The sequence below is a fragment of the Lycium ferocissimum genome, chromosome 2 (assembly GCF_029784015.1).
Source record: "Lycium ferocissimum isolate CSIRO_LF1 chromosome 2, AGI_CSIRO_Lferr_CH_V1, whole genome shotgun sequence".
NCBI classification, from domain to species: Eukaryota; Viridiplantae; Streptophyta; class Magnoliopsida; order Solanales; family Solanaceae; genus Lycium; species Lycium ferocissimum.
The window spans coordinates 51,102,777-51,129,472 of record NC_081343.1 but is presented as its reverse complement, the minus strand read 5'-3'; the positions used below and the strand labels follow the sequence as shown (position 1 = coordinate 51,129,472).

Below are 26,696 nucleotides of genomic sequence, written 5' to 3'. Positions count from 1 at the left end.
GAACAGATTTTATGACTTAAATTTGACGAGAATGATAGGGTCATTCCTTAGGAACAACAATCACAAATCCTGATTGAATCATCCAACGGCTCCTGTCACGTAGAAAAATCATTATCAAGCCAGTCTTTTTCAGAGGCGGCAAAACGAAATCAGTAGCCTAAAATAATACCTCTGTAAGAGGCCTTAAAAATGTCGAATAAAATATTACAAATTTTTATTCTAGATCTTTTTTTTTTTTTTTGAAGATGGTATATAGTTTATCTTATATATCTTAATTACTCATCCAGTTACATGCTAGTTTCACTATTAGAGATATTTAGTAACTATACTCACTAAAATTTAAATAAGCATTTGCGTAAGAAACATATATAGACGGTTGCAATAATATTTTTCTAACTTTTCATAATCTAATAATCTCAATTTTGTAACACTATGTAGATGTCAAAATAATTTCATACAATTCGAACAATTCAAGACTATTATGAAGTAAAAAAAAATGGCTTAACCCAGTATTTATAAGAAACAATCAACTCTACAAGAGACTTCATCTTTTTAAAATTATCAAAGTAGTCATCAATTTGTTCACTTTTATATATTGCATAACGTTTATTACTCTCTAATTCATGTGAAGGTGTTTGATTGGACACGAAGTACATTTTTTTGCGCGGATTGCCCTTCTTTTGGGGTGGTCTTTAAATTTTGCCCCTCATATTTGTGATCTTTAAATTATCCTATATTCTTTGGTCTTTAATTTTGCACTTGGCATTGCAACGTTGAGCTTTCACCAAATCATGAGTTCAGGAGTTCGAACCCCGCGCGCATAAATTAAAAAAAAATTGCAAGGCAAGGTTTGGTCGCGTGTATCACTGGACGGCATACTCTTGTTAAGGAATTACAAATTTTATCACAGGACAAAGATACTAAATGCCTTATGGCGGACTTGGCATAACTATCACAGGTTTATAACTTTGATAATTCCTTCAAGTTTATGCGGGTGGGGCATACTTTTAATGGGCAAACTTTTATGCGGATATCCGCAAAACGTGAAGGAATTATCGAAGTTATCTGGGACGCATCACTTATCTAAATGCCCATAAGGCATAAGTATACGGTCCGTTATAACTTTAGTAATTCCTTAACAAATTTATAGGCGTGTGGCATACTTTTAATCAAGAACTTTATCTTTGGACGACCCGCATAACAATGAAGGAATTATCAAAATTATCTGGGACCCGACATACTTATATAAAATCGCACTTAAAGGCAAAGTATCCGGTCCGTGATAACTTTAGTAATTCCTTCATAAGTGTATCTATAGTTGGGGAACATAGCAAAATTTAAACTCGCCTTGCGATTTTTTTTTAAAATTTTTATTGCGTGGGTTCGAACTTGGAACACATGGGTTTTAAGCGAAGAAATGGCGCAAAATTTAAAGATTTCAAATATGAGGGCAAAATTTAAAGACCACCCCAAAAGAAGGGCAATTCTGCGAATTGCCCCACGAAGTATAAGAGAAAAGAAAGATTTTTTAAACTTTTTGTTTAAAATACGCCAAAGAAATTTTGTGGCTATAAACCATCTCATAAAGGGTAAAATGAGATGTCATTCTTTTTTGGACTAACTAAAAAAGAAAGAATGTCACATAAATGGGATTGAAAGCATGTCAAAATTAGAATTATTTATTTCAATATCCTCCATTACATTTCAAGAAAAGAAGTATAAAATCTAATCTCTTTTATTCATAGTTTTATAATATATAAATAATGTATATAAAATAAAAAAAATTGGGGCCTTCATTTTGGGGGGGCCTAAAGCAACTGCTTTGGCTGCTTCCCCCTCCGGTCGCCCCTGGTCAATCTGAGTACGCTGCCATTAATAATAATATCTTTGTTTGTCGGAAATGTATCAGAGCTTTTATTCACCCACTTTTCCAATAGTAATGTACTACTCTTGTATCTTATTCTTCTATTTAAAGTCAGCTATTGAGTATGTCTTCACTATGTATATTCACTTCAACTTTTTGCACGCTAGAGCATTATTAAAGAAGATGTCATCGTCACCTTTCAGTATTTCTTCTTTTCTGCTGATCACCTTCAGCTTTGCCTTAATTTGCGAAACCGTTGAAGCACAAACAAACGGTCGCATTTTTCCTCAAGAAGAAAGTAATGGCTGAGATGAACATATCATGGTTTCCTTTTAGAACTTCTATATAAGCTGATAACTGCCTTTTTATATAATAACACTGTATGCAACTTTTATGATTTTGCAGAGAATGCTCTTAAAAAAATAGCAGACCAGTTGGGAAAAAAGGACTGGAATTTTGATCTGAATCCTTGTGATGGCAACACAAATTGGACTACACCAATAATTGACGATAAGCCTCTGTATGTCAACAATGTAACCTGCAACTGCTCTACCCCTGATGGTTTCTGTCATGTACAAAGCATGTGAGCCTTCTTCTCTTTTGCTCTTCTTAATTTGCCCCCAGTTTTTCTTTATGGTGGCTATATTTTTCGTCTGCCGGAAAACATTGTCACTAAACTGTTACTACTAAAAAGAAAGGATTAAGGGCCTATCTGTTACTAATAATATTATCTTTATGGTTAATCAGTATGTTTGATTAAGTCAAATTTTCTAGGACCAGTTTGATTATTACATGGGGGTCTGAAAATTTTGAACTAATAAACAACCATTGCTTCAGATTTGGATAATGAAAAGCAAACACGCTTTCTTCTAATATTTGTTTTATAGTTTTGATAGCTTTTCTTATAATGTTAACAGAATACTCCAAGGACAAGATCTCCCAGGTGTTCTCCCTCCCTCCCTGGTGAAGTTACCTTATCTCAAGCAAATGTACTGTTTACTGACTTGAATCTATGTTTTCATGACTTGTAGGAGATTTTCTTGTTATTATCAATTATCACTATGATTGTAAAGAAATGGAATTTGGGCCTAACTTAGGCTTAAGTCAACCCGAAGCTAGCTCATGAGGGAAGGGTTGTCCAATAGTCCATATAAAGAGACTAGGATCCATCTCACCCGATGTTGGGCCCCCATATTATATTGTCTAAACTCCAGATGTCCAGTCCTGGGCGTGTAGGGGGTGTTGGAGTTCCACGTCGGTGGGAGAAAGGGTCCTTGGTCTCCTTATATGGACTTGGGCTATCCTCCATTCATGAGGTTGATTTAGGCCCAAGATCCATTTCTTTCCAATGCTTATAATTATCCTTTGCCTGAAAAACATATTGTCAACATGTGTGCTGCAGTGATCTCTCTCGCAACTATTTGAGTGGTACTATTCCCCCTGAATGGGCATCTATCAAACTGGAATATATGTGAGCTGCACCTGAATTGCACTTAATACTTTTGGCATTACATTAAAAGGGCCCTTTAATTTAAACTATCCAATAATTCATGGTTTACAGGACTTTTATGTTGAATCAACTCTCTGGGCCAATTCCAAAATACTTGGGAAACATGACTACACTACTTTCTATGTAAGTTCTCTTGGCTTTCACAGCTCTCACAAGGATGAGCAGTCTTTGTTTTACTAACATTCATTGAGCTGGACATCAAAACTTTCAGGAATTTGGAAAGTAACTTGTTTAATGGAAATGTTCCAAAAGAACTCGGAAACATGGTTAATCTGCAGAATCTGTAAGGCCTTCCAAACTATCCTACTTTTGATGAAATTTGTATTTTTACAATATTTTGACAACTCAGGGCCTTTTGCTTTGTGCAGCTATCTTGGTTTTAATAATCTCATAGGTAAGTTGCCGGTGGAACTCAATAAACTCACAAATTTGATAGAACTGTGAGTACCTCAGAATATACTATTGATGTAATTTCCTCTAAGTCTAACTGCACTTCCTGTTTGTCTGAGTTACTTTTTTCTTAATCATTTTTGGCACAATTGCAGTAGGTTGAGTGGTAACAACTTCACCGGAAAACTTCCTAGCTTTGAGAGTTTGAAAAACCTTCAGAAATTGTAAGTATTTTCACACCATTTGAACTTAAAAATTTGTAGTTTCTAGATAAATTTGAGTTGTATCAGACTTTATGCTTGGTTAACAGAGAGATTCAAGCTTCTGGTTTTGAAGGACCTGTATCTCCAAATATTTCTGTCTTGGCTCAAATGAACGACTTGTGAGTTGTTTTCTATGTTGCATACTTTCTTTAGTTGCTTATTATGGTGTTCCCTTTTATTTGGTTGGAATTTAATTATAATAGATGTCTTTACAGAAGAATCAGCGACTTGACTGGAAGTGCTTCAGAATTTCCACCGCTTGAGAACATGACAGGCCTAAAAAGATTGTAAGTAATTCTCTTCAAATTTAGGTTCACACATTAGTCGTTCCATTAGTTTCCTAATTTATTAAAGAAAAAAATCTGAAACTAATTTGTGATTGCAGGATATTGAGGAACTGCAATATATCTGGGAAGATTCCTTCTTACATAGCTAATATGTCTCAATTGAAAATTCTGTAAGTTTGCCTCCCACCTTCACTCTGATTTTCTTTTCTTTATTTTTTGATATCATTTTCTTTCTCCCTTCCAAAGCAACTGTATTTAACAGAAATCATGCATGCCATCTATGAAAGCCTTTTGCTTTTACGAATTCAGTTTACGTCTTAAGTAAATGTTATCTCTGGTAGTTCTTTATCAAGACCATATACAGGAGAACTTCCCTCCCAGAGGAAAAGGGAAAAGAAAGAACATAAGAAAAAGAATGAAGATCCAGAAATTCTATTTCAGCAGATACACACTTCTAGAGTACTTCCAGCATTTGTGATCCTTTGATTGAAAGGATTTATGCATGGTTTCTACTATCTTTACTTGCCTGATAAAAACTGCATCTCGTGATTCACTGTTATTCTGTTACTAAACTTTCATACTAAGCACACCCTAAATCCACATTTTGGAGTTTCCATTAATCATTCACTGGCAGAAAACGTTGTACTCTTAAATGAATTGATGTTCATATTTCAGGAAAAATTCAGAAGAATATTTTATCATTTGTATTTAAGCTCACAGGTCTCAAGTTGGTAAAGTATATATTGTTTCTGGCTTGACTATGGTTTTCCTTTGCTGCAGAGATCTAAGCTTCAACAGGCTTGAAGGACAGGTCCCGAATCTGGAGGGCCTGGATAAGCTGGAGTACTTGTAAGTGAGAGAATATAGGGATGTAACTTGTCATACTCATGATTCTTCTTTTAGCTTGCATGCCTATATGTCTCAGGTTTATAAAATTTAAACCTGAGGCTTCAAATACATTTACTGCCAAAGAAACTTTTAGTAGCTGACATTGTATACATTATTTGAGCTTGACTCATTTATTTTGAAATTTGTTGTTCAAAATTGCTGTCTGCAGTGGAATTAATGACTTTCCTTTGCAAGGTACTTGACAAGCAATAGACTTACTGGGCCAATTCATAATTGGATCAAGAGTCGAAATTCCAGATAGTAAGTTCATTATTTTTTATTAGCATTGTTTTGCATATAAATCTACTCATTCCTATAAGAATGACAGATTCAATTATATCTCAAGAACTGAAGATTCCATAAGCCTAAAGCCATAATTGCCAATGTTGCATACACAGAGAATTTCTTTTTGTGCAACACTGACATGTTGATTCTGTAATGCATATGTTGCACTAACTCGTATTTCTTTGTTGAGACACATTGGCAAACTTGGATTTCTATTGGAATTTGGTTGGACCACAAATTTCAAAATAAATTCCAAACAACTTGGATCTGCAAATAGTACTTGGAAAACACTAATTATGTCAGAAACCTTATTTGCAGCGTGACAGACCTGTCTTACAACAACTTCAATGAGAACTCTGCGCCACCTACTTGTCGGGAAACCCTGTATGAGCCTTGAACCTTGTGTCTTCTTCCTGGTCATTTTTGTTATTGGGGCACCAGCTGTTATTATTTCTAAGCTACATTTCCTTCTTATTATCAGAAACTTGTTCAGAAGCTATAACTCAACAAAAAAGTCGTAAGTATATAACTTGTCTTATAGGAGACTAGATGCATATTCTCTCTCTTAGAGAATCATCAACTGGTTCATGCCTTCTTACTCTTCCTTCCAACTTGATGCAGAGAACTTGGAAAATGTTTGTCAAGTTGTTCAAAGAGTAAGTTTATCCTTCTACAAGGCTATGCTTTGTTTTTCTCTTCTACACAGTAAATTTATCAATTTCTTGTTGATAACGGAGAAGGAGAACACTTGATAATGTCAGTTTTCTGTATCTGCCATGTTTCATAGAGTCAAAAGTTAGATAATGTGTTTTAGTTATATGCAGATTGGTATTCGGTGCACATAAATTGTGGTGGAAAGAGTGTGACTATTGGGGATACCACTTACGAAGAAGATGAATCTTCAGCAGGTGCCGCAAAATTCTTTTACTTGAAAGAGAGCTGGGGAGCCAGCAATACAGGATATTTCTCTGAACGTCTCATGGAAATGAATTACAAAGTGACTAATGTATCTGCCATTAAGGGAGATGAATCTGAACTCTACACAACAGCTCGGCTCTCAGCTTTATCTCTAACTTACTATGGACGTTGTTTAGCAAATGGTAACTACACTGTGAAACTGCACTTTGCAGAGATTGTTATAAGAGATAACCGATCTTTCCAGAGTCTTGGGAAGCGGATGTTTGATGTCTATATTCAGGTCGATTAAACATTAATCTGAGTATTAAGTCAAGATTTAGGTTCAGTTTACTAACAATTTAACTGGATGCAGGGTGAGAGGAAGCTCGAAGATTTTAATATTAGAGCTGCTGCCGAAGGAGTTGATAAAGCTTTGACAAGAAAGTTCAATGTAGTTGTAGAAGACGGCATTCTAGAAGTGCGATTTCAGTATGCTGGCAAAGGAAGATCAGCTCTCTCTAGCAGAGAAAGCTATGGCCCTTTAATTTCTGCCATCTCTTTTGAAGCTAGTAACACTACTGTCACCCTTTGGTTCACTTCTTTTTCTTCCACAAACAAACTCTCTTAGACACACCGTACGCCTTATTTGATTACCTTGGTCAACGTATATATAATGAAATTATAATGTTTCCAGATGTTGTTAATTATTCTCAGAGAGCCTAGCGAAAGACTTCCTCTTCTTCCGCAATCACTTTAAGATTAAAAGCATGAAAACAAATGTAAGTGCATTTGACACTCTCCTTTTTTGTTATCATAGATTTCAAGCCCTCTTCAAATCACAAAAAGGTGGTTCACATCATTGCTGGAGCACTGGCGTCCTCACTAATTCTCATTTTTACAATACTATTTGTTGCTTGGAGGAGAAGCAGAAACAGGATATCAAAGGAAGAAGGTGATGCCACAGCTGAGCAGCCTACTTCAATGTCTTAAATAGCTAGAACTTACATATCGTGTGTTCTCCATGATTTCCTGAAAGTTCTTATGAAAATGGAAAAGATGGATTTCGAAAACAAGAAAAACTATGGATATGCGCATTTCGTATTACATGATTTTCCACATTATATGGAAGCATTACACCTTTTAAAGTTTTCTTTTTCTATAAATGTACAGAATTAAGAGGACTAGATCTACTCACTGGTGTCTTTACCATCAGACAAATCAAAGCTGCCACAAACAACTTTGATGCTGCAAATAAAATTGGGGAAGGTGGTTTTGGCTCTGTCTACAAGGTGCATCTCAATCTGACCACTCACGAGCTTTCTACTCTTTCTTTCTCCACGTACCAATGCCTCATCTGTCATTCTCATACATATGCATACAGTGATTCAAGATTTAAACTTAATGGGTTCAAGGTTCTTAGTTCTTTGAAATTATGAGTTCAAAACTTTATATTTTTTATAATTTTTAAAAAAATTCACATATTACTATGGTATAAGTGAAAGAAAGGTGTGTTCAACTGAAACCTTCAAAACTATTGCCCCCCGCAGCATGTCGCACTACAAACCAATTAGCTAGATCCTTTTTCACTTAACTACAACATCTAAAATGGATGCTATGTATAGACAGTCCATGACCTGTTTATTTATTTTTTATTATTATTATTATTATTAACAGTAATAATAAACAGGGTACACTACTAGATGGTAGAGTTATTGCTGTTAAGCAGCTTTCATCCAAATCAAAACAAGGGAACCGCGAGTTTGTAAATGAGATAGGTATGATCTCTGGTTTACAACACCCAAATCTTGTCAGACTATATGGATGTTGTGCTGAAGGAAATCAACTGCTACTGGTGTATGAGTACTTGGAGAACAATAGCCTCGCCCGTGCTTTATTTGGTAATTTACTATCCTTGCTCATTGTCTTCCGTTACAACTTACAAGTCAAACAGAAAATAAGCTCAATGAAATAAGAAGAAATATTGCTCTTTCGTAATTAATGAAAGAGTTCAAAATGAGAGGCCAATATATGTTTCTGTATGCATGTGAATAAGAGAAGATATGTCGAGATTCTTAGTTCTCATTAAGATGCAGGTCCAGAAGAACATCGGCTCAAAATAGACTGGCCAACAAGGCAAAAAATCTGCATTGGGATAGCAAAAGGCTTAGCTTTCCTACACGAAGAATCGTCTTTAAAAATTGTTCATAGGGACATCAAAGCAACAAATGTACTACTTGACAAGAAACTAAACCCAAAGATCTCAGACTTTGGTCTGGCCAAACTTGATGATGAGGATAAAACACATATCAGCACTAGAATTGCTGGAACCATGTGAGTTTTCTGATAAGTTATCTTATTCATGTTTATGTTTTGTGTTCTTTGAGTAAGAAATATATCTAGTGCTTATGGCACAGTAGGATTAATTATACATGTCATAACTTTCTGCCGATGACACCAGAACTTTGCAACGAAAACTGATTGATATAGGTATGCTGTTCTCGTCCATGCAACATATATACATTTAAGATTGCTAGAACCCTTGCATACTCTTTTCTTGCATTTTGGACATCTTATACAAGGCAACTTGCAATAGTTTATATATTTTATTAACCAAGACAGGGTGATGAAGTTACAAGGACTAGAACATAATGGCCTGGCTGCCCTTAAAGAAGGTTCATTCGGAAGCTTAATCATAATTCTAGTGCTGATTGCATTACTTCAATTTTAGGGATAGAAAGGTTTCTGGCTTATGTATCCACTTTAAATCTTAAAGTTTCTTCCAGGGATTCTTGACTTGTATGTCATCCCAATCTATCATTCTTGATATTCTGAAATATTAAGCATGAAGTTGATGTCACGTTTAGAAACTTTGACCAGGATTTGAACATTAATATGTCCTTTTACCTAGTAGTCCCCATGCATGAATCTAAAGTTCTCACTCTGTTCTGCAGAGGATATATGGCACCTGAATATGCACTATGGGGCTGCTTAACCTACAAAGCAGATGTCTACAGCTTTGGAGTGGTTGCGTTAGAGATTGTTGCTGGGAAGAACAATATGACATATCGCCCCAATGAGAAATTTGTTTGCCTTCTAGATTGGGTAAGGAATCATTATCCCTGATATTAATTCCTATGTTCCAAACTTTTGAACTAGTATCTTTGCATGTTTATTCAGGCCCTTGTTCTACAAAGGCAAGGAAAATTGATGGAACTAGTAGATGAAACATTGGGTTCAGATTTCAAGAATGATGAGGCTCTAAGAATGATAAACGTAGCTCTATTATGTACCAATCCATCTCCAGCACTTAGGCCAACTATGTCTGCAGTAGCCAGTATTCTTGAAGATCATATTGATCTTCCTGAGTTTAACTTGGAATCGAGATTCTATGATGATGATGATCATCTCAAGTTTCAAGGGTTAAGAGACAAGTACGACGAGATGCTCAGCTTGAGCCAAAGTCAAACACTTACTCATTCATCCAATATTACTGGACGAGATTGCTCTTCTACTACCTCTCAATCGGCTTAAATTCGTAGTCACATCAATATTGTGAAAGAAAGTGTAACAGATTATTTTAGGACTATATATGTGATGAGTGGTACTTCTTTCCGTCAATTGATGTTCAAATAAGTGTGATGGCCTATACTAGAACAATTTAAGATGCACCTTTTGTCTGCAATATACTCCCTCCGTCCATGTTTACTTGTCATGTAATGACTTGACACGCCTATTAAGGAGGCAGAAATAGAATGACAATTTTACCATATTGACCTTAAATATTGCAAAGTGACGTAATGATTGAAATCAATAAAATATACTTTAAAAGTTGTGCAGCTAATAAGAATTCTATAAACTTTTCAACTCAATAATTAATAATAAGGGTAAAATAGGTATAAAATGAAAAATTATCTCTTGGTTTTCCAAACTAGACAAGTAAAAATGGGCAACTATTTTTATTATAGAGGACAAGTAAAAATGGACGGAGAGTAGCATATAAGAACGTGAAAGAAGTCTCAAATGAAACATTCGTAAAAATTTGAAGCAGTGGTATCATTACTAATTTCAACAGCTTTTGAGATATCACTTTGGAGCAGACGCCATTCCAAGCAAATCTACTACCGATAATACTAACTTTTGGAAAACAGCCACGAGAACTGATATGAATAAGGAATTAAAAATTTGAAACCAATTTTTCATGCATAAATAATGAGATTAGGACATGGCGGAGGTCCAGTTTACCGAGAACATGACCTTAGATAGGAGGTTATGGAGGATGCGGATTAGGGTAGAAGGTTAGTAGGTAGGTAGCGTTGTTCTACTCGTGCTTCATAGTTTGTAGTATCACTCTTGTAGTTTATTGTCCTTTGATTTCTGCGACTATCGATTGTTTTCTTGTGCTTTGATTATCGATCGTGTGCATTTGTGGTAGTTACAAATACCTTTTTTTCTTTTCAGATAGCTTTATCATGCTTTTATATTATTTTGCCATGACTTCTTATACTGCTTTGAATTGTTTATCCTTATACCGAGAGTCTACCGAAAACAACCTCTCTACCTCCCAAGGTAAGCTCTGCCTACACTCTACCCTCCCCAGACTCCACTTTGTGGGATTCAACCGGGTATGTTGTTGTTGTTGTAAATAATGAGATGAGGATTCACGGCCTAATGCTTCATATTCCCTAAATATCCCAAAAGGTCCCTCAACTATGAGAAATTATATAGAAAAATCATTCAACTTTGTTTTGTATCAATAAATCCACTTAACTTAGAGCTATTCTCTTATAAAACCATTCAATCAAGTTTGTCATAAAAATTATGATATTGCAAAATAAATTAGATTTTTATGCCACGTAGACATGAACCCCACTAATATACTACCTTATATCTCTCAAGTCCTAATAGATAGCCTCTAACGCGATTAACTTAACAAGAAAATGCAAAGGTTTTCAGCTTGGAATATGACAAATATCTTCAAAAATCTTATGCTGAGAATCTATTCTATTATGGAAGTTTATTTATTGTGTTTTCTTAAGTTACTACATAGGATTCCGACAGACAATATTACGGATTGTTGTATGTCATCTTAACAGGATGGTTTAAGAAACTGAACGCTGTCAGTGGGAAGAAATTAATTGTGCAACCATTAATACTGTATATATTTTTACTTTTGTCTATGCAGGGTGAAAATGGTGGAGCTTGTTTAGCTAGCGCAGCACAAGGATGAAGAACTTCATGTATCAAACGTGGGAAACTGTAGAGTAGTTTTGAGTAGGAATGGAAAAGCTCTTAGACTAACAAATGATCATCGTCTCTCAAGCTGACAACCTTTGCATTTTCTTGTTAAATTAATCCCTTTAGCTAGAGGCTATTTTTTAAATGTTTTTTTTTTTTTTTGGATGGTTGTTACCTATTGTATTGTATTGTGTTATTAGTTTAAATACAATATTTATTTTGATTGTTACTTTAATTTTAATGTAGGCTGAAGTAACTAAAACACTCCTAAACTTGGCACGAATTGCAACTTCAGTCCCCAAACTATTGCTGCACTTCAAGACATTCCTAAGCTTGGCTAACTGGGTTTTAATACACTCTCGAGTAGACATGCCACAGCAAGTGGAATGCACTCGCCGTCTACTTGGCATTTTCATCATATGTGTCCTCCACATAGATAAATTGTTTTAAAAAAAAAATGTAAAATTGATTTTTTTTTAATAAAAAATCTGGAACAATTTGATTTAAAAAAAAAAACTGAAAAACTAGAGTTTTATTTAAAATATCGGTAAAAAATGGATTTAAAAAAAAATGAAAACTTGATATTTTTTTAAAAGTGTCCTAAAAAATTCAGATTTTCATTATTCTTTTAAGACACTTCTTTAAAAAAAAAAACTGGAAAAACTGATTTTTTTTTAAAATGTGGAAAACCCTTCTTTTTTTAAAAAAATAATCCTGGAAAATTAGATTAGTTTTTAAATTTAGAAAAAAATTATCAGTTTTCACTGTATTCTTAAAAAAAATCAATATCCCAGATTTTAAAAAAGTCCAGGTTTTTAATCAAAAACTTAATTTTTCAGATTCTTTTTTAGAAAAATGGGTTTATTTAGTTTTCCAGATTTTAAAGTCCAGGTTTTTTAATTAAAAAAAAAATTAATTTTTTAGATTTTTTTTTTAAAAATAACGGGTTTTGCACCTTTTTTTTATAAAAAAATTCAGTTTTCAAGATTTAAAAAGTTCCAGATTTTTTATAAAAAATCCAGTCCAGATTTATTTTTGAAAAATGGGTTTTCCACATTTTTAAAAAAAATTAGTTTTTTCTGATTTAAAAAAAGAATTTTTTACTCATTGTAGCTTCTTTTAAGAACTAATTATTAATATTAACTATCTTTTTATTTAATTATATTTAGTAGCTAATTAACTTTTCTAAATTACAAATGGTAGCTATATTAAAAATACATACCCAAACACATATATCTTTCTTTTTTCTCAATCACTACCCATTTCAGATTTTTCATTTCTCAAAACCCTAAAAAAATCTCTCTCCCTTTCTCTCAACCACCATCACCATGGCCGCGCCGCCCCTCTCTCTCTTCTCCCTCTCCTCTATGCTCACCCCTCTCTCTCTCTTTTCACTCTATCCGGTGAGGCGATGGCACAGATCTGGCCGTGTGTATTGTTGGTGGTGGCGGCGATGGCACTGATTTTGAGATGGCGGCGGAGAAGATGATGTGGAGGTGGAGAGATTAGGGTTTTGTTGGTGGTTGAAAGATTAGGGTTTTTTGGTGGTGGTGGTGTCTCAAATTTGGGTTTTTAGTGGTGGTGGTGGTGGTGTCTCAGTTTAGAATTTTGGTGGTGGTAGTATCTCAGATCTACATCTCACAAATACACGATTTTTGAATGTATTTGTCTTTATATTTTTTGAGTGTATTTTGTTAATAGTCAAACACACTGTTGTTTAATGTAGTTGTCATGTATTTGAGTTTTTTTGTCTTGTATCTGAATGTATTTGTTGAAATTCATTCAAATACATGAAAATTTGAATATATTTGGCTTCATATGTAGTTGAAATGTACACAATGTATTTAAAATACATCAAAGAAATACATCAAAAAAAGCCACTGAAATACATCAAAAACAAAACAAACAAAAAAAATCAGTAAAATACATTAAAAAAAAAAAAATCACTGAAATACATAAAAAAAAAAATCACTGGAATATATCAAAGCAAAAAAAAAAAAAATCACTAAAATACATCAAAAAAAACATATATTAATATCTAATTTAATAGCTCCACCGTTAAAGGCTAAAATCAAGGATCCTGTTTTTTTTTACCGTGTTCTCATGTATTTGTTGGCAACAAATACAGACGAAAACATACACTATTTTGCTAAAATGTAGCTACAAATGGTAATATTTAAAAGGGTAGCTACAAATAGTAGGAAGCTACAATAAGGTAGTCATTTGAGTAAGTTTGCCTAAAAAAAAATATATACTTTTTAATGAATTTTCCAATTTTTTTTTTTTTATTTTTATACAAAAGAGAGCTGATGTGGCACCTCTCATGCGCCTGTTGGTGTGTGACTACACTTGTTGTGTCATGTGGCAACTCGAGGGGTGTATTAAAACCCAGTTGACCAAGTTTAGGGGTGTCTTGAAGTGCAGCAATAGTTTGGGGATTGAAGTTACAATTCGTGCCAAGTTTAAGGGTGTTTTAGTTACTTCAGCCTTTAATGTATCATACCATTTAATCCATCGTTATGTAACGACGAAAAGTCCTATTTTATGTAACCACCGATTTGGTGTTATTACTTCGTTACCTTATTTATTTTTTCTCATTTTGTCTTTGCTTATTATCTAATAATCATATTTTATCCTTTATCTTACCTTTTTATGATAGCTCTACATTGTACCCTACTTTTCTTGTAGGTTTATCCTTCAAATTGTTGATGTCTAACATTATGTAACGACGAGAAATGATACGATCTATCCAAACGCTGTATTCATCAAAACAATACAGTATAACGCAATATGATATATTATGAAATAATAAGTAACAACCATCCAAACAAATTTAAGAGATATAAGGTAGTATTTGGTATTAGTAGCTCAAAGTGATATGAGTCCTCTCTATATTTTTTTTTCGTGGGTCCATATTTACATGGCATAAAAAATTGATTTATTTTGCCATGCCATATTTTTCTATGACAAAATTGGTGAGGGATTTTATAAAAGAAAATTCATAAGTTGAATTGAATGATTTTATTGATACAAAATAAAATTGAATGACTTTACTACATAATTCATCATAGTTGAGTGACCTTTTGAGATATTTACTCTTCTGTAATATCGTAGTTCACTTTTACACTTTTCAACAGTCAACTAATTATTTCTTTGGGAAAAGGACACAAATGTCCATCCGGCCCAAACTATTGGCAATTGGATGGCCTAAAAAGTTTAAAAGACATTTTTTAGCCCTTTTAAAATAATTTCATTTTTAGCTCTTTTTCAACTAATTTTAGTATATGTATAGAAGGTGTATCATTGTTGTATAGAAAATCTATTATATGTATAGAAACAGTATCATTGTTGTATCAAATATGTATCCCAATAGTATGTGTTTAGAAAATGTATCATTTTTGTATAATTTCATTTTTAGCTCTTTTTCAACTAATTCATGTTTCATTCTATTAATCTTCGTCACAATGTATTAACATTTTCTCCTAACTCATGAATTAGATGATAATCATATTTTATTTTGAGATTTAGATGAAATTAGTTATGATTCTATTTTTATGTCTAAAGGAAATAGTATATTCTTTTTGGGGGGAGGGGAGGGCGCAGGGATTAGCAAAGTTCATTACCATGGAATTTTTTTTTTGAATTGTTCGGGAACTATTTTCGAATTAAATGAAATGTCTTGAAATTGATAATATAGAGAATTTTGGAGTTAAATGGAGCCTCATCTATTGACGGTGTCACATTAATTTTACTATTATATAGTTGAAATATGTAAGAAAAAAGAGTTATGTGCACCTTACAAGTTCTTAAAGAAAGACATTACAGGATAGAGGTTGGTAATCAGAATAAACTTGCAGCTTATCATGATCGCGCGAAGCGCGGTCAAATTAACTAGTATATAGATAAAGGCAAGATATGGACCCGGTGATGTGGCATGCCTCAATGATCAGGAAACTTATTTATCTATTTTCTCCTTTTTTTTTGGGTTTTATCTCATTTTTAAAATTAATTATATGCTATATAAATCCCAAAAAATCACCTCTCTTAATAAAAGACTTTTGAAGGCAACGGTTGATTAATATTGCAACGGCTCATTAGAGGAAAGAAACGGAAACATTCTTATACATTTGGAGCCAATTAATGTCCATAAGCACCCTTCAATTCGGTGACAGTAAATGATTAATTCATTGCCTGAAACTAATATATATATATATTCCATCACTTTGGTCTGTTCTTTTTCTAACGTTCCATAACCCTAGATCAATTGTTAGCAGGTATGGATGCCCAAATACTCATAGCCAGCATGCGGAAACGGATTTGAAAATAGAGGCTAGCCAACTTTTGTGAGTTTTGTATAACATATGAATTACTATGCTCTTGATTTTTTTTTTTTTTTTTTAAAACTATGTGCAAGTATATGTCATTTACAACATTTTGGAATGCCTTTCTGTCTTATCATTGTATGTACTTGAGGTTCTTATGTTTAACATAAATACTTGAGTTCGGAATATATAATTGATATTGTGAGTAGTGTGAAGGTTATGGAAAAAATCATGTTAGGGAGTGCTTCCCCCTTAAATAGGCCTTACGCGGCGCAAATTCGAATTAGTCAGGGCTCTAATGAGGATACCGGACAACGAATGGAAACAAAAAAAAAAGTGTAGAAAAAAATTTGTAAAGATTTGAAGATAAAAAAATTGCCGCAAAGGCGGTGCTTATACATTGAAGTAATACTTTCTTTATATCTATTTTAAAATTTTCCTTTTGTGGCGCATTAATTAGTTCATTCTTTTCTTCAATAGCACTGTATGTGTTTATATCACTTTTTGTGATATGAATACAAAATCTTGAAAGTATTTTGATTTATGTGAACGCTTTCAGTTAGTCATTGGCTATTGCTGCGCAAAGTGGGTATATTCTGTGAAAATTACAATCGTTTTTATCTTTTGCGCAATTGAGGTTTAGTTTAGAGTAATCCAAATAGCTTCAATATGATGTTAATTCTTTTGTTACTCGGATTGTATGAGGCTGTTGATTACAATGCAACTATACAAAGGTGAAATGAGAACGCAAATCTACTACATATTAAAGGCATGTTCTCTCACAACTCTAATTTGGATATGAAAAGGAATGTTATTGTGAATAAAATCATATTTTTAAAGTTATGGACACCGCTTGAAACATATATGGAGCTCATTATGAATAATACTCAATAATTTTATTACATGTATGTTTATTGCTATATTCCATATGTATAGTTTACTAAAATTATAATGTTTGCTCTCTTCATTTATATTTTATCATTTTCTATTAATCTAGACTTGAAAATGTATTAGGTGTTTTATGTCATTTAGTCACTTGAATAAATAATGGGGGGAAATCAACTTGCAAAATGAATTTGTAGTTTCTTGAATCAATTTTTCCTGCTTTACAAGTTAGTACTATTACTGTTAGAGTTATGTATTTAAGTAGTGGTGTATCATAGTCTTTGAGTCTTCACCATATTAATTTTTTAATATTGCCTTTAACAAATATTCTGAATGTTTTAGGACCAAAGAAGGGAAAATGAAACGGTGATAATGCAGATTGAAATGCCAGTTTCTTATCTTTAAAGAGTAATTTATTATTATGTTACCAAAAAAAGGCCACTAACTGAAAAATGATAGATTTTCTACGGTGTAAGAACTGACGCTAAAGTTCGGTACTAAATTTCACTCCCTCCCTTTATTTTTTCATTTCCTCCCATTTATTTTTGTTTTGGCTTTTAGTTTTCCTCTTTCAACAGGGAGTTTGATTTTGCAACAGGGAGTTTGATTTTGACAATATGGCAATATGTGCAACATATTAATGGATAGCAGCAGGGAGTTTAATAATTACGAGTTTCTGTTTCATGAAACAAAAGCTCAATATATAGGATTTTAGTCCTATCAAAGTTAGTTGAAATGGAAAACCTAGATAAACTCAAGGAATATGCATTTTTTCTTTTTATCGTTAGCCTGATGCGCTTAAAGCTTAATTGTATCAGTTACTTCACTTTTTCCTGAATGTAATCTTTACTCCTCGTTATATAATTCCAAAAGGTTATGGCTAGCACTTTACTGATCCCAAGAGTTCAACAGATTAAAAAGGTTATTTATCATTTTACATTTTTCTTCAATGCCACTCGTCTTTTGAAAATCCATGTTCAAACTTATTATTATTAAAATGATCTGAACTGTTTCAAAGACCCATCATATTACAACTATGATAAGCTAGTAGATGTCAATCATTATTCTCTTCAAAATCATGTAAGTTGAACCACGCCAGTCAATTTTACAATGGAAGGGTAACAATTACTTCTGCTGTCCATTTTTACCTAGTGTTGAGGTAAATAGTATTAGTTTAAGCCTTTTAGGAAACTCCTGTTCAGTCAAGCTTGCATGAGTATAACTTGTTACTTTGTTTTGCAGAGGTTATATGGCCCCTGAATATGCACTTTGGGGTTATTTAACATAAAGCAGACTTGTACAGTTTTGGGGTGGTTATATTAGAACTAGCTGCTGGGAAGAATAACATGAAATATAATCCTGATGAGAATTATGTACGTCAGCTCTCTTGATTGGGTAAGAAATTAGCATCTTTTGATATCAGTTCCATGAATAGTGAACATTTAAAGCACGTCTTTGTTTGCTTGATGAGAACTTCATTTTATTATAAACGAATGGATTTTGTTGATCAAGTAGACTTGGTAGTATTTCAAAAAAAAAAAAAAAAAAAAAGGCCAAAAAGTATCTTTCGCAAGTTTTCCATTTCAATCATTGTGCTTCTTTCAGGCCCTGGTTTTACAAAGAAAAGGAATGTTTTTGGAGCTAGTGGACCCAAGGTTAGGTTCCAATTACAACAAGAAGGAGGCATTAAGGATGATTAAAGTGGCCTTACTATGTACTAATCCATCTCCAGTACTAAGGCCAAACATGTCTGCAGTAGTGAACATACTTGAAGGTCGTTTGGATGTTAACGAGTCTACCTTAGATTCAACCGTCCACGATGATGAATTTAATTTTCAGGGACTAAGAGACAAATATGATGAGACGCAAGTTAATTCTAGTGAAAACCGATCACTCTTTCGTTCCACTGACACAAAGGATACTGATGGATCTTCTTCTACCTTCCCTTCTACATCTACCTCTAAATAAGTTCTTTTTGCTCGATGTTGTATTATAAAAGAGGAAAAACGATGAAGGAGGAAATGTTGATCCTACCACAATATATATTTTAATTATTGCTTTCAACACTAAGTTAATATTTGTTCATAGCCTGTTCTATGCTTCTGTCATTTTTTCGTTTAATTGACACCCTAATTTTGATGCTTTAGAATAATCAGAAAGAAGAAATAGTAATGCTTTGGAAGGAGTTTACGTTACAATTTCTGCCACAGCTATCTCTAAAAGTGAGCTTTGCAGAAGTGTTGTCATGTATGAAACATATTCTCCCTTTAATCTCCTCTCTTCAAAGACAGAATTTGTACTAGTTTTTTTTCTTTGAATGGAAAAAGAAAAAAGAGAGGTGACTTTTGGTGGGATTTGAACTCCTTAAATTTGAAAACTTGCAATATAATCACTACACTGAAAACTAAATCTTTGTATTGTTAGGAGTATTTGTTTATTAGTTTTTATTGTTCATTCTGATGAATTCTTAGTTTTTGTTTCTTAATCCTTTTTTTTAGGATTAACAAATAAGTATAATAACAGCATGACCATCCGATAAATAACAAGTTACTTGCGAGCAGAGGCGGATCCACCCTAGATCCACCCTAAGGGTTGGGGGTGGCATGGCACCCTATAGATTAATAATTTTTTTATGTACTTATGTTGTAATTTGTTTAAATTAGGTTAAATATTTGATCTTGCCACCCGCAGTCTTAAATTAGACAAAAGTGTCACGGCTGGTAGACACAAGTTTGAATCTATCTTCATTTTTTGACTCCTGTTTTTCTTTGTGCTTTTTTACTTGCTTTGTTCCAGTAATTTCCTTTTCGGCTTTCCCAATTTTCTATTTATCTTTTTATTATTTATATTGCCTTTTCTTTTTTTCTATTATTTTATCTGTGATTTCTAGCGAAAATATACAAATAGAAACTTCAAAATCTCTTAAATTAAGCATTTTTCTTAATCTCAAATCTGTGAATATTTAAATCAAAAAACTTGGGTCTCAATGGGAATTTTGGATTGAGATCAAAATTCAATTTTTTTTGTTTTTTATAATTTCTTTTGTTTATTACTCTCCCCTTCCATGTTTATTTGTCTATATTTGACTTGGGACACTCTTAATAAGCAGCCAAAAAAAAAATGAGAAATGAATTGGAGTACTTAATAATAAGGGTAAAATAGGTATAAAACGGTAAATTATGTCTTGGTTTTTCAAACTATATAACTTACAAGTAAAAGTGGACATATATTTTAGCATAATGGACAAATAAAAATGGTTGGAGGGAGCGTATTATAAAAATTTATGTTATTCTATAATTGTCAAATTCAATTTCAATTACTTTAATAGTCAAATTGTGAAGGAAATTTTGTGAGCACTGCTTAGAAAAAACATGAAATTTATCATTTATTTTTGAGAACTTATATTTTATCTAATTCTACATTTACTTATGGAGTGTATTTACCTATTGAAGAGTTTTTCAATTATTTTTCTTATTTTGATTGGTGTAATTCCATTATTGAATATGTTATTTTACTTGTGCAAATTCATTTTTTAATATACATGAGATACAAGTCCCTTGGTGAAAGTGTTGATTTTACTTTTGTTGTTAATAGGTGTTAATGGGTGTGATTCCTTGTTTAAGATGCTAATTATGTTTGTTTCTTGATTTTTGAGATGTAATTTCATATTTGCAAATAAAAAAAAAACGTATCAAGTTGATCCAAATAAATTAAAAAGAGATGGACCCGACCCAAATACACGTTCCTAATAAGATATACATTGAAGAAAATTGTGACACCCGCTACATTTAAATTCTAGATCTGCCTCTACTTGCAAGTAATGTATATATCTTTGCATGTGAGTTAACATGTTGAGAGTTATGATTAAGAATTACTTGCATGCAGCATATATACATCTAAGATTAAATACATTAACTTTTTTTTTCTTAATCCTTTCTTCCATGCAGCATGTATACATTTAAGATCTGTAGAACCCTTGCTATTTCTCTTTCTTGGATTTTGGATATCTTCTATGGGGCAACTTTCGATAGTTTTTATGTATTCAAATTCTTAACCAAGAAAGAGTGGTGAAGTTAGAAGACTATGACTTAATGGCGTTAGAGATTGCTGCTGCGAAGAACAATATGAAATATGAGAAATTTGTCTGCCTTCTAGATTGGGTAAGGGATCACAATTCCCCATATTAATTCAATCTAGAGGTGGCAAAATCAAACCACATCTTAGGAGTTTATATGGGTTGGGTTATGACATGTAGCATGTATGTTGATTTGACACAAAAAGGTTGAACATAAAATAACCTGTCAAACTATTGGGTCAAAATGGGTCAGACTAGTTTAATCCAACGGGTCAAAATGCAACGCAAAATACATATCTCTTGTATTTCGTGCAAGTCCATTCTGGTGTTTGTATTCAGGCCCTTGATCTACAAAGGCAAGGAAAAATGATGAACTAGTAGATGAAACACTAGGTTCAGATTGAAAAATATCAGATATGTACTTGTGTCCAACTATAGTAAATATGAGGTGAATTGTACTGTACATCCATTGCCAAGTATATGCATTTATGATTTATAAGTTAAGTCAGATGAGGAAGACCTTGCCCCCGTGTTTAGCACGGAGTAGTAACTTAGTAATAATACTGACATTCATTAGACTCAACTAGTAGTAATAATACTGACTTCATTCATTTACGCTCAACTAATGAGTACTTTTTTCTACAACAAATTAATATCTCGACCATCCATCCTAAGATTAAAAGAGGTCCCATTTATGTTATGTTCAATCTATCTTCCTGTCAATTCCAACTACTCCGTCCGTTCACTTTTACTTGTCCATTATGAATTTTGCACACCTTTTGAGAAATATAATAAATAAAGTACGTATTTTATCATTATACTCATATTAATTGCTATATAGTCTCAATTGATTTGAAAAATGATTTGGAATGAGTAATTAGTCCTAAGGGTAAAACAGAAAAATGTGAACAAGTAAAAGTGAAAGTTTATCTTTAATGTAGTGGACAAGTAAAAATGGACGGAGAAAGCAATAAATTATTCCAATTTGCGCACATGTATTTATGCCCCAGTAGTTACAAATTCCACTCGACTTTTCAATGCTAAGATACTGTAATATATTCATCGATCTTTAGTAGGAGCAGGCTATAAGAAGAGTGTCTCCTCCATCAGTCTTACTTGGGAGTAGGCCTGTGCACGAATCGGTTCGGTTCGGTTTTGGCCATCATCGAGTTGAAATATCGAATTTCAACTTTCTAAAATTCTCAACAAAACTCGATCCATTTTAGGTTCAATTTGATTCATTTTTTGTTATTTCGGTTCGGTTACACAAATCGATTTGTTCAGTTTGTTCGAAATTTAAACAAGCAACTATTTTCATTTCAGTTTTAGAGCAAACATAATCAAAAGTAATGAGATCCTAAATTTGCAGCCCTATAACCAAGACATTAACCAAGAAAAAACCATAAACTTGCAAGCAAAATAGCATATAAATAGCAAAACAAGAGTTTGACAACTTGTGCAAGCATACAAATCCGCATATAGCTAAACAAAATTAATGGTTTACCTTGAAAACACTTGAGAAGACAAAACACTGTATTAGGATTTAGGAGCCTGTGAGAGAGTGAGTATGAGAAGAGAAGACAATATTGAAAGGGAGTGAGTGTATTTCTGTACTAGAATATTAGGTCTGCAAAATATTGGGATTTGGGCCTGTGATATAAAATACAAAGTATTAGAGTACTATTAGTCATTAGTGTTAAATACCCAATTCGATTTGTTTGGTCGGTTCGATTTATAAGTAATACCCAACCGTATTCGAATCGAAAAACCATAATATTTGACAATTAAATTTGTAAACCGAAATCGAATTGTATTATCCAAATTGAATTATCTGAATTGCTTCAAATCCGTTCGGAAATTTGGGTTGAACCGATTTGTGCACATGCCTACTCGGGAGTATTTGTTACTATGTGAATTATATGACTAGTTCGAAAATATATGTCTACTCCACCCATCTCAAATTATTTGTTACCCACCAAAATTAAACAAGAAGGGTGTTTGACCGACTTTACCCTTATTTATGTCTAAATTATAATCTCTCTTCATTAAATGTTTATTCTATTTATATGTCATCTACAGTAATGATAAACTTCTGCTAAGGGTAAAATGGAGAAAAAATAATTAATGATGTCTTGAACTTCTAAAACGATAAATAATTTGAGACAACTATTTTTAGTAATCATGACAAATAATTTGAGACGGAGAGAATAGCATTTATAGCCATTTTATGTTTCAAATTTGATAAAGCTCAAAAGGATAGTTACATCCGTCGTCTCCTTAATGGCATTTGACTCAACCGATAACGTGATTAAGTCCGCTTTTAATTGCCTTCGACATTATTTCTATACCCTTTTTGTTCACAGATCATTGACTTTCTAACAGTAAAAAAGGTTGACTCATGAATAATAAATTGAATTTTTATTATAATTCAGAAGTATATTTAGTCCGACCGAGAGTAATTATGAATTTATCATATTATCAACTTAGTTGTCTGCTCATATGTTCTAAATCTTCATGCCACGTCCTAAAACAAATTTCCGTCTTAACCAGAATTATATGATAAGGATAAGAAGGGGTTGCTCAGATGTTAAGCACCCTCCACCTCCATAATATGTCATGGGTTCGAGTCACCAAAAGAGCTAAAAGGGGAGCTCCCGGAGCTATAGGGGTAAAAGAAGAAAATGATGCAGTAATTTTATTTATCTTGACAAAAAGTACATATCTAGGAATCATCACATATTTTAGATGGTTAACTTAACTACTTAATAAACACTTGCTATGTGTAAAAGTTTTTCCAAAATTTGATCGAATTGAAAGTGTCTGATAGAAATAATTTATTATGTGTTCAGCTGTTTAATTAGAACAAGCCTAAATGAAATTTGCTGACAAATTTAGCAGATGTCGATGCACTAAGCCTAACTTTTATATATCCAATATATAGATTGTTGAAGTTTGGGCAATTTGCAAGATTGCCTTTATTTGGAGGTGGTCTTTAATTTTTTCCCTTAAATTGCTAGTCTTTAATTTTTGCCCTTCACCTAAAATATCCCCAGGTTCTGTGTTCGAACCTCGCTTAGTTAAAAAAAAAATAGCAAGGCATAATTTCGTAGCAAAATTTGGTCTATTCGGGCAAAAAGTTAGGCCTTAAGACCTACTTTTGTAGAATTCCAGCAGAGTAAAAAAAAGTCGAAAGGCAAACTTTTGCCTTTAAGGCACAGACTTTTGCAATTTGCCTAAAGCCAGAATTTAAACGAAGCCTTGTCTTGCGAATTTTTTTTTTTTGACCGGAGGTTCGAGCCTGCCTTGATATTTTCGGTCACTTTTTTTAAGCGGACGAAAAAAATTAAAGACAAGCAACTTGAGCGACAAAAAATTAAAGACCAACGCCTTTGATGGGCAATCCGTGCAAACAAATGTTCGAAGTTTCAACCTGACTCTTTCATTCAATGTCTTTCGAACACCTTGTCCACCAATTGAAGGCTGGCCTCTTTTGCTTAGAGTAGGTAGGCCTCTAATTAGTTCCAATTTCTCACTCATATGCAGGCCCCAATTATTGGCATATATGTACAATTATATTTGAATCAGATTTGATTTAATGTTGAAATTGAGACTGATCAAGCAATAGTAGATCCACGTACAGAAAATGACGCAACAGACGGCATGCCTCAACTGCACATTCAATTAGCCTATCAATAATTTTTCACATTGGTATGCTGAAATGACTTAGAATAATGTAAATAATCTTATTCTAATTGATAGAAGTGCATATATTGTGTAAAAAATTTGCGCATGTATAGTGTACTTGTTTTTTGTTGGCTTAATACATTGACGACCCTTAAACTTGCAAGTAAATTTCATTTAGATATTCAAACTATCGCTTATTCTAGTTGAGCACATGAACACATTATAAAATATTCCTTATTAGACACATTTGGCTCAAATTTTGCACAAACTCACTTGAAAACACGCTCCGTAGGGTAGCTTCCGACTTTCCTTTGCTCAAGGACTCTTCTCATGTCTTGATTGGGTTTCAGACACCATTTATACACTACTCAAATTGGGTTCATTATACCCCCGTCTTATGAGTCAAATCTTAGCCCGAATGCACGAGGTGTTACAATATATTCGACAGCTGTGTTTATACCCTCTTTGACATAATGTTTCCCCAATTCTGTTCACAAACCAAAATTTATATGCAGTGCTTCAGTTGCAAGATGCCCCCTTGGTTGAGCTTTCATATACTTTGATGACAGCAGATAGAAGCAATTAGGGAACTAAATGGTGTAGAGCCCGGAGTGAACAAGCATGTGCAGATCATGTAGCCTTTCTTGGTGGACGCATTAGCAGGCCTTTACTGTCTACTCGCATTTGACACAACACCTGATACGAGCGTGCACCTTTCTAGATCATCTGAGTTTATATTATTTTTTATAAGATGGCATTGATTTTTTGTAGTTCCAGGTTTTCTTTAATTTCCTTTTGTGCTTGGTTATTCTAATTGAAAGTGTCTCATAGAAATAATTTATTATGTGTTCAGGTGCTTAATTAGAACATGCTAAATGAAATTTTTGACAAATTTAGGAGATGTCGATGCACTAAGCCTAACTTTTATATATCCAATATATAGATTGTTGAAGTTTGGGCAATTTGCAAGATTGCCTTTATTTGGAGGTGGTCTTTAATTTTTTCCCTTAAATTGCTAGTCTTTAATTTTGCCCTTCACCTAAAATATCCAGGAGTTCCGGCTCGAACTTAGCTTAAAAAAAAAATTAGCAAGGCATAATTTCGTAGCAAAATTTGGTCTATTCGGGCAAAAGTTAGGCCTTAAGACCTACTTTTGTAGAATTCCAGCAGAGTAAAAAAAAGTCGCAAGGCAGACTTTTGCAATTTGCCTAAAGCCAGAATTTTCACGAAGCCTTCTCTTGCAAATTTTTTTTTTTTTTTTTACTGACCGGAGGTTCGAACCCAAAACCTCCAGATATTTTCGGTCACTTTTTTTAAGCGGACGAAAAAAATTAAAGACAAGCAACTTGAGCGACAAAAAATTAAAGACCAACGCCTTTGATGGGCAATCCGTGCAAACAAATGTTGGAAGTTTCAACCTGACTCTTTCATTCAATGTCTTTCTAACACTTTGTCCACCAATTGAAGGCTGGCCTCTTTTGCTTGGAGTAGGTAGGCCTCTAATTAGTTCCAATTTCTCACTCATATGCAGGCCCCAATTATTGGCATATACGTACAATTATATTTGAATCAGATTTGATTTAATGTTGAAATTGAGACTGATCAAGCAATAGTAGATCCACGTACAGAAAATGACGTATCAGACGGCATGCCTCAACTGCACATTCAATTAGCCAATCAATAATTTTTCACATTGGTATGCTAAAATGACTTAGAATAATGTAAATAATCTTATTCTAATTGATAGAAGTGCATATATAGTGTAAAAAATTTGCGCATGTATAGTGTACTTGTTTATTGTTGGCTTAATACATTGACGACCCTTAAACTTACAAGTAAATTTCATTTAGATATTCAAACTATCGCTTATTCTAGTACGAAGACATAATAACACATTATAAAATATTTCTTATTAGACACATTTGGCTCAAATTTTGAACTAAATGGTGTAGAGCCCGGAGTGAACAAGCATGTGCAGATCATGTAGCCTTTCTTGGTGGACGCATTAGCAGGCCTTTACTGTCTACTTGCATTTGACACAACACCTGATACGAGCGTGCACCTTTCTAGATCATCTGAGTTTATATTATTTTTTATAAGGTGGCATTGAT

General features: G+C 33.3%; 1 protein-coding gene across 1 annotated transcript in view; it reads left to right on the top strand.

Annotated features, from left to right (window-relative positions):
* The first annotated feature begins 1,825 nt into the window (after positions 1 to 1,825).
* The window catches only part of LOC132047707 (uncharacterized), an 81,710-nt gene continuing 56,839 nt past the window's right edge, over positions 1,826 to 26,696 (top strand). The window contains exon 1 of the mRNA XM_059438712.1: positions 1,826 to 2,162. Coding sequence (XP_059294695.1) covers positions 1,901 to 2,162 — 262 coding nt within the window. The 5' untranslated portion in view covers positions 1,826 to 1,900. The remainder of the gene's footprint in view (positions 2,163 to 26,696) is intronic.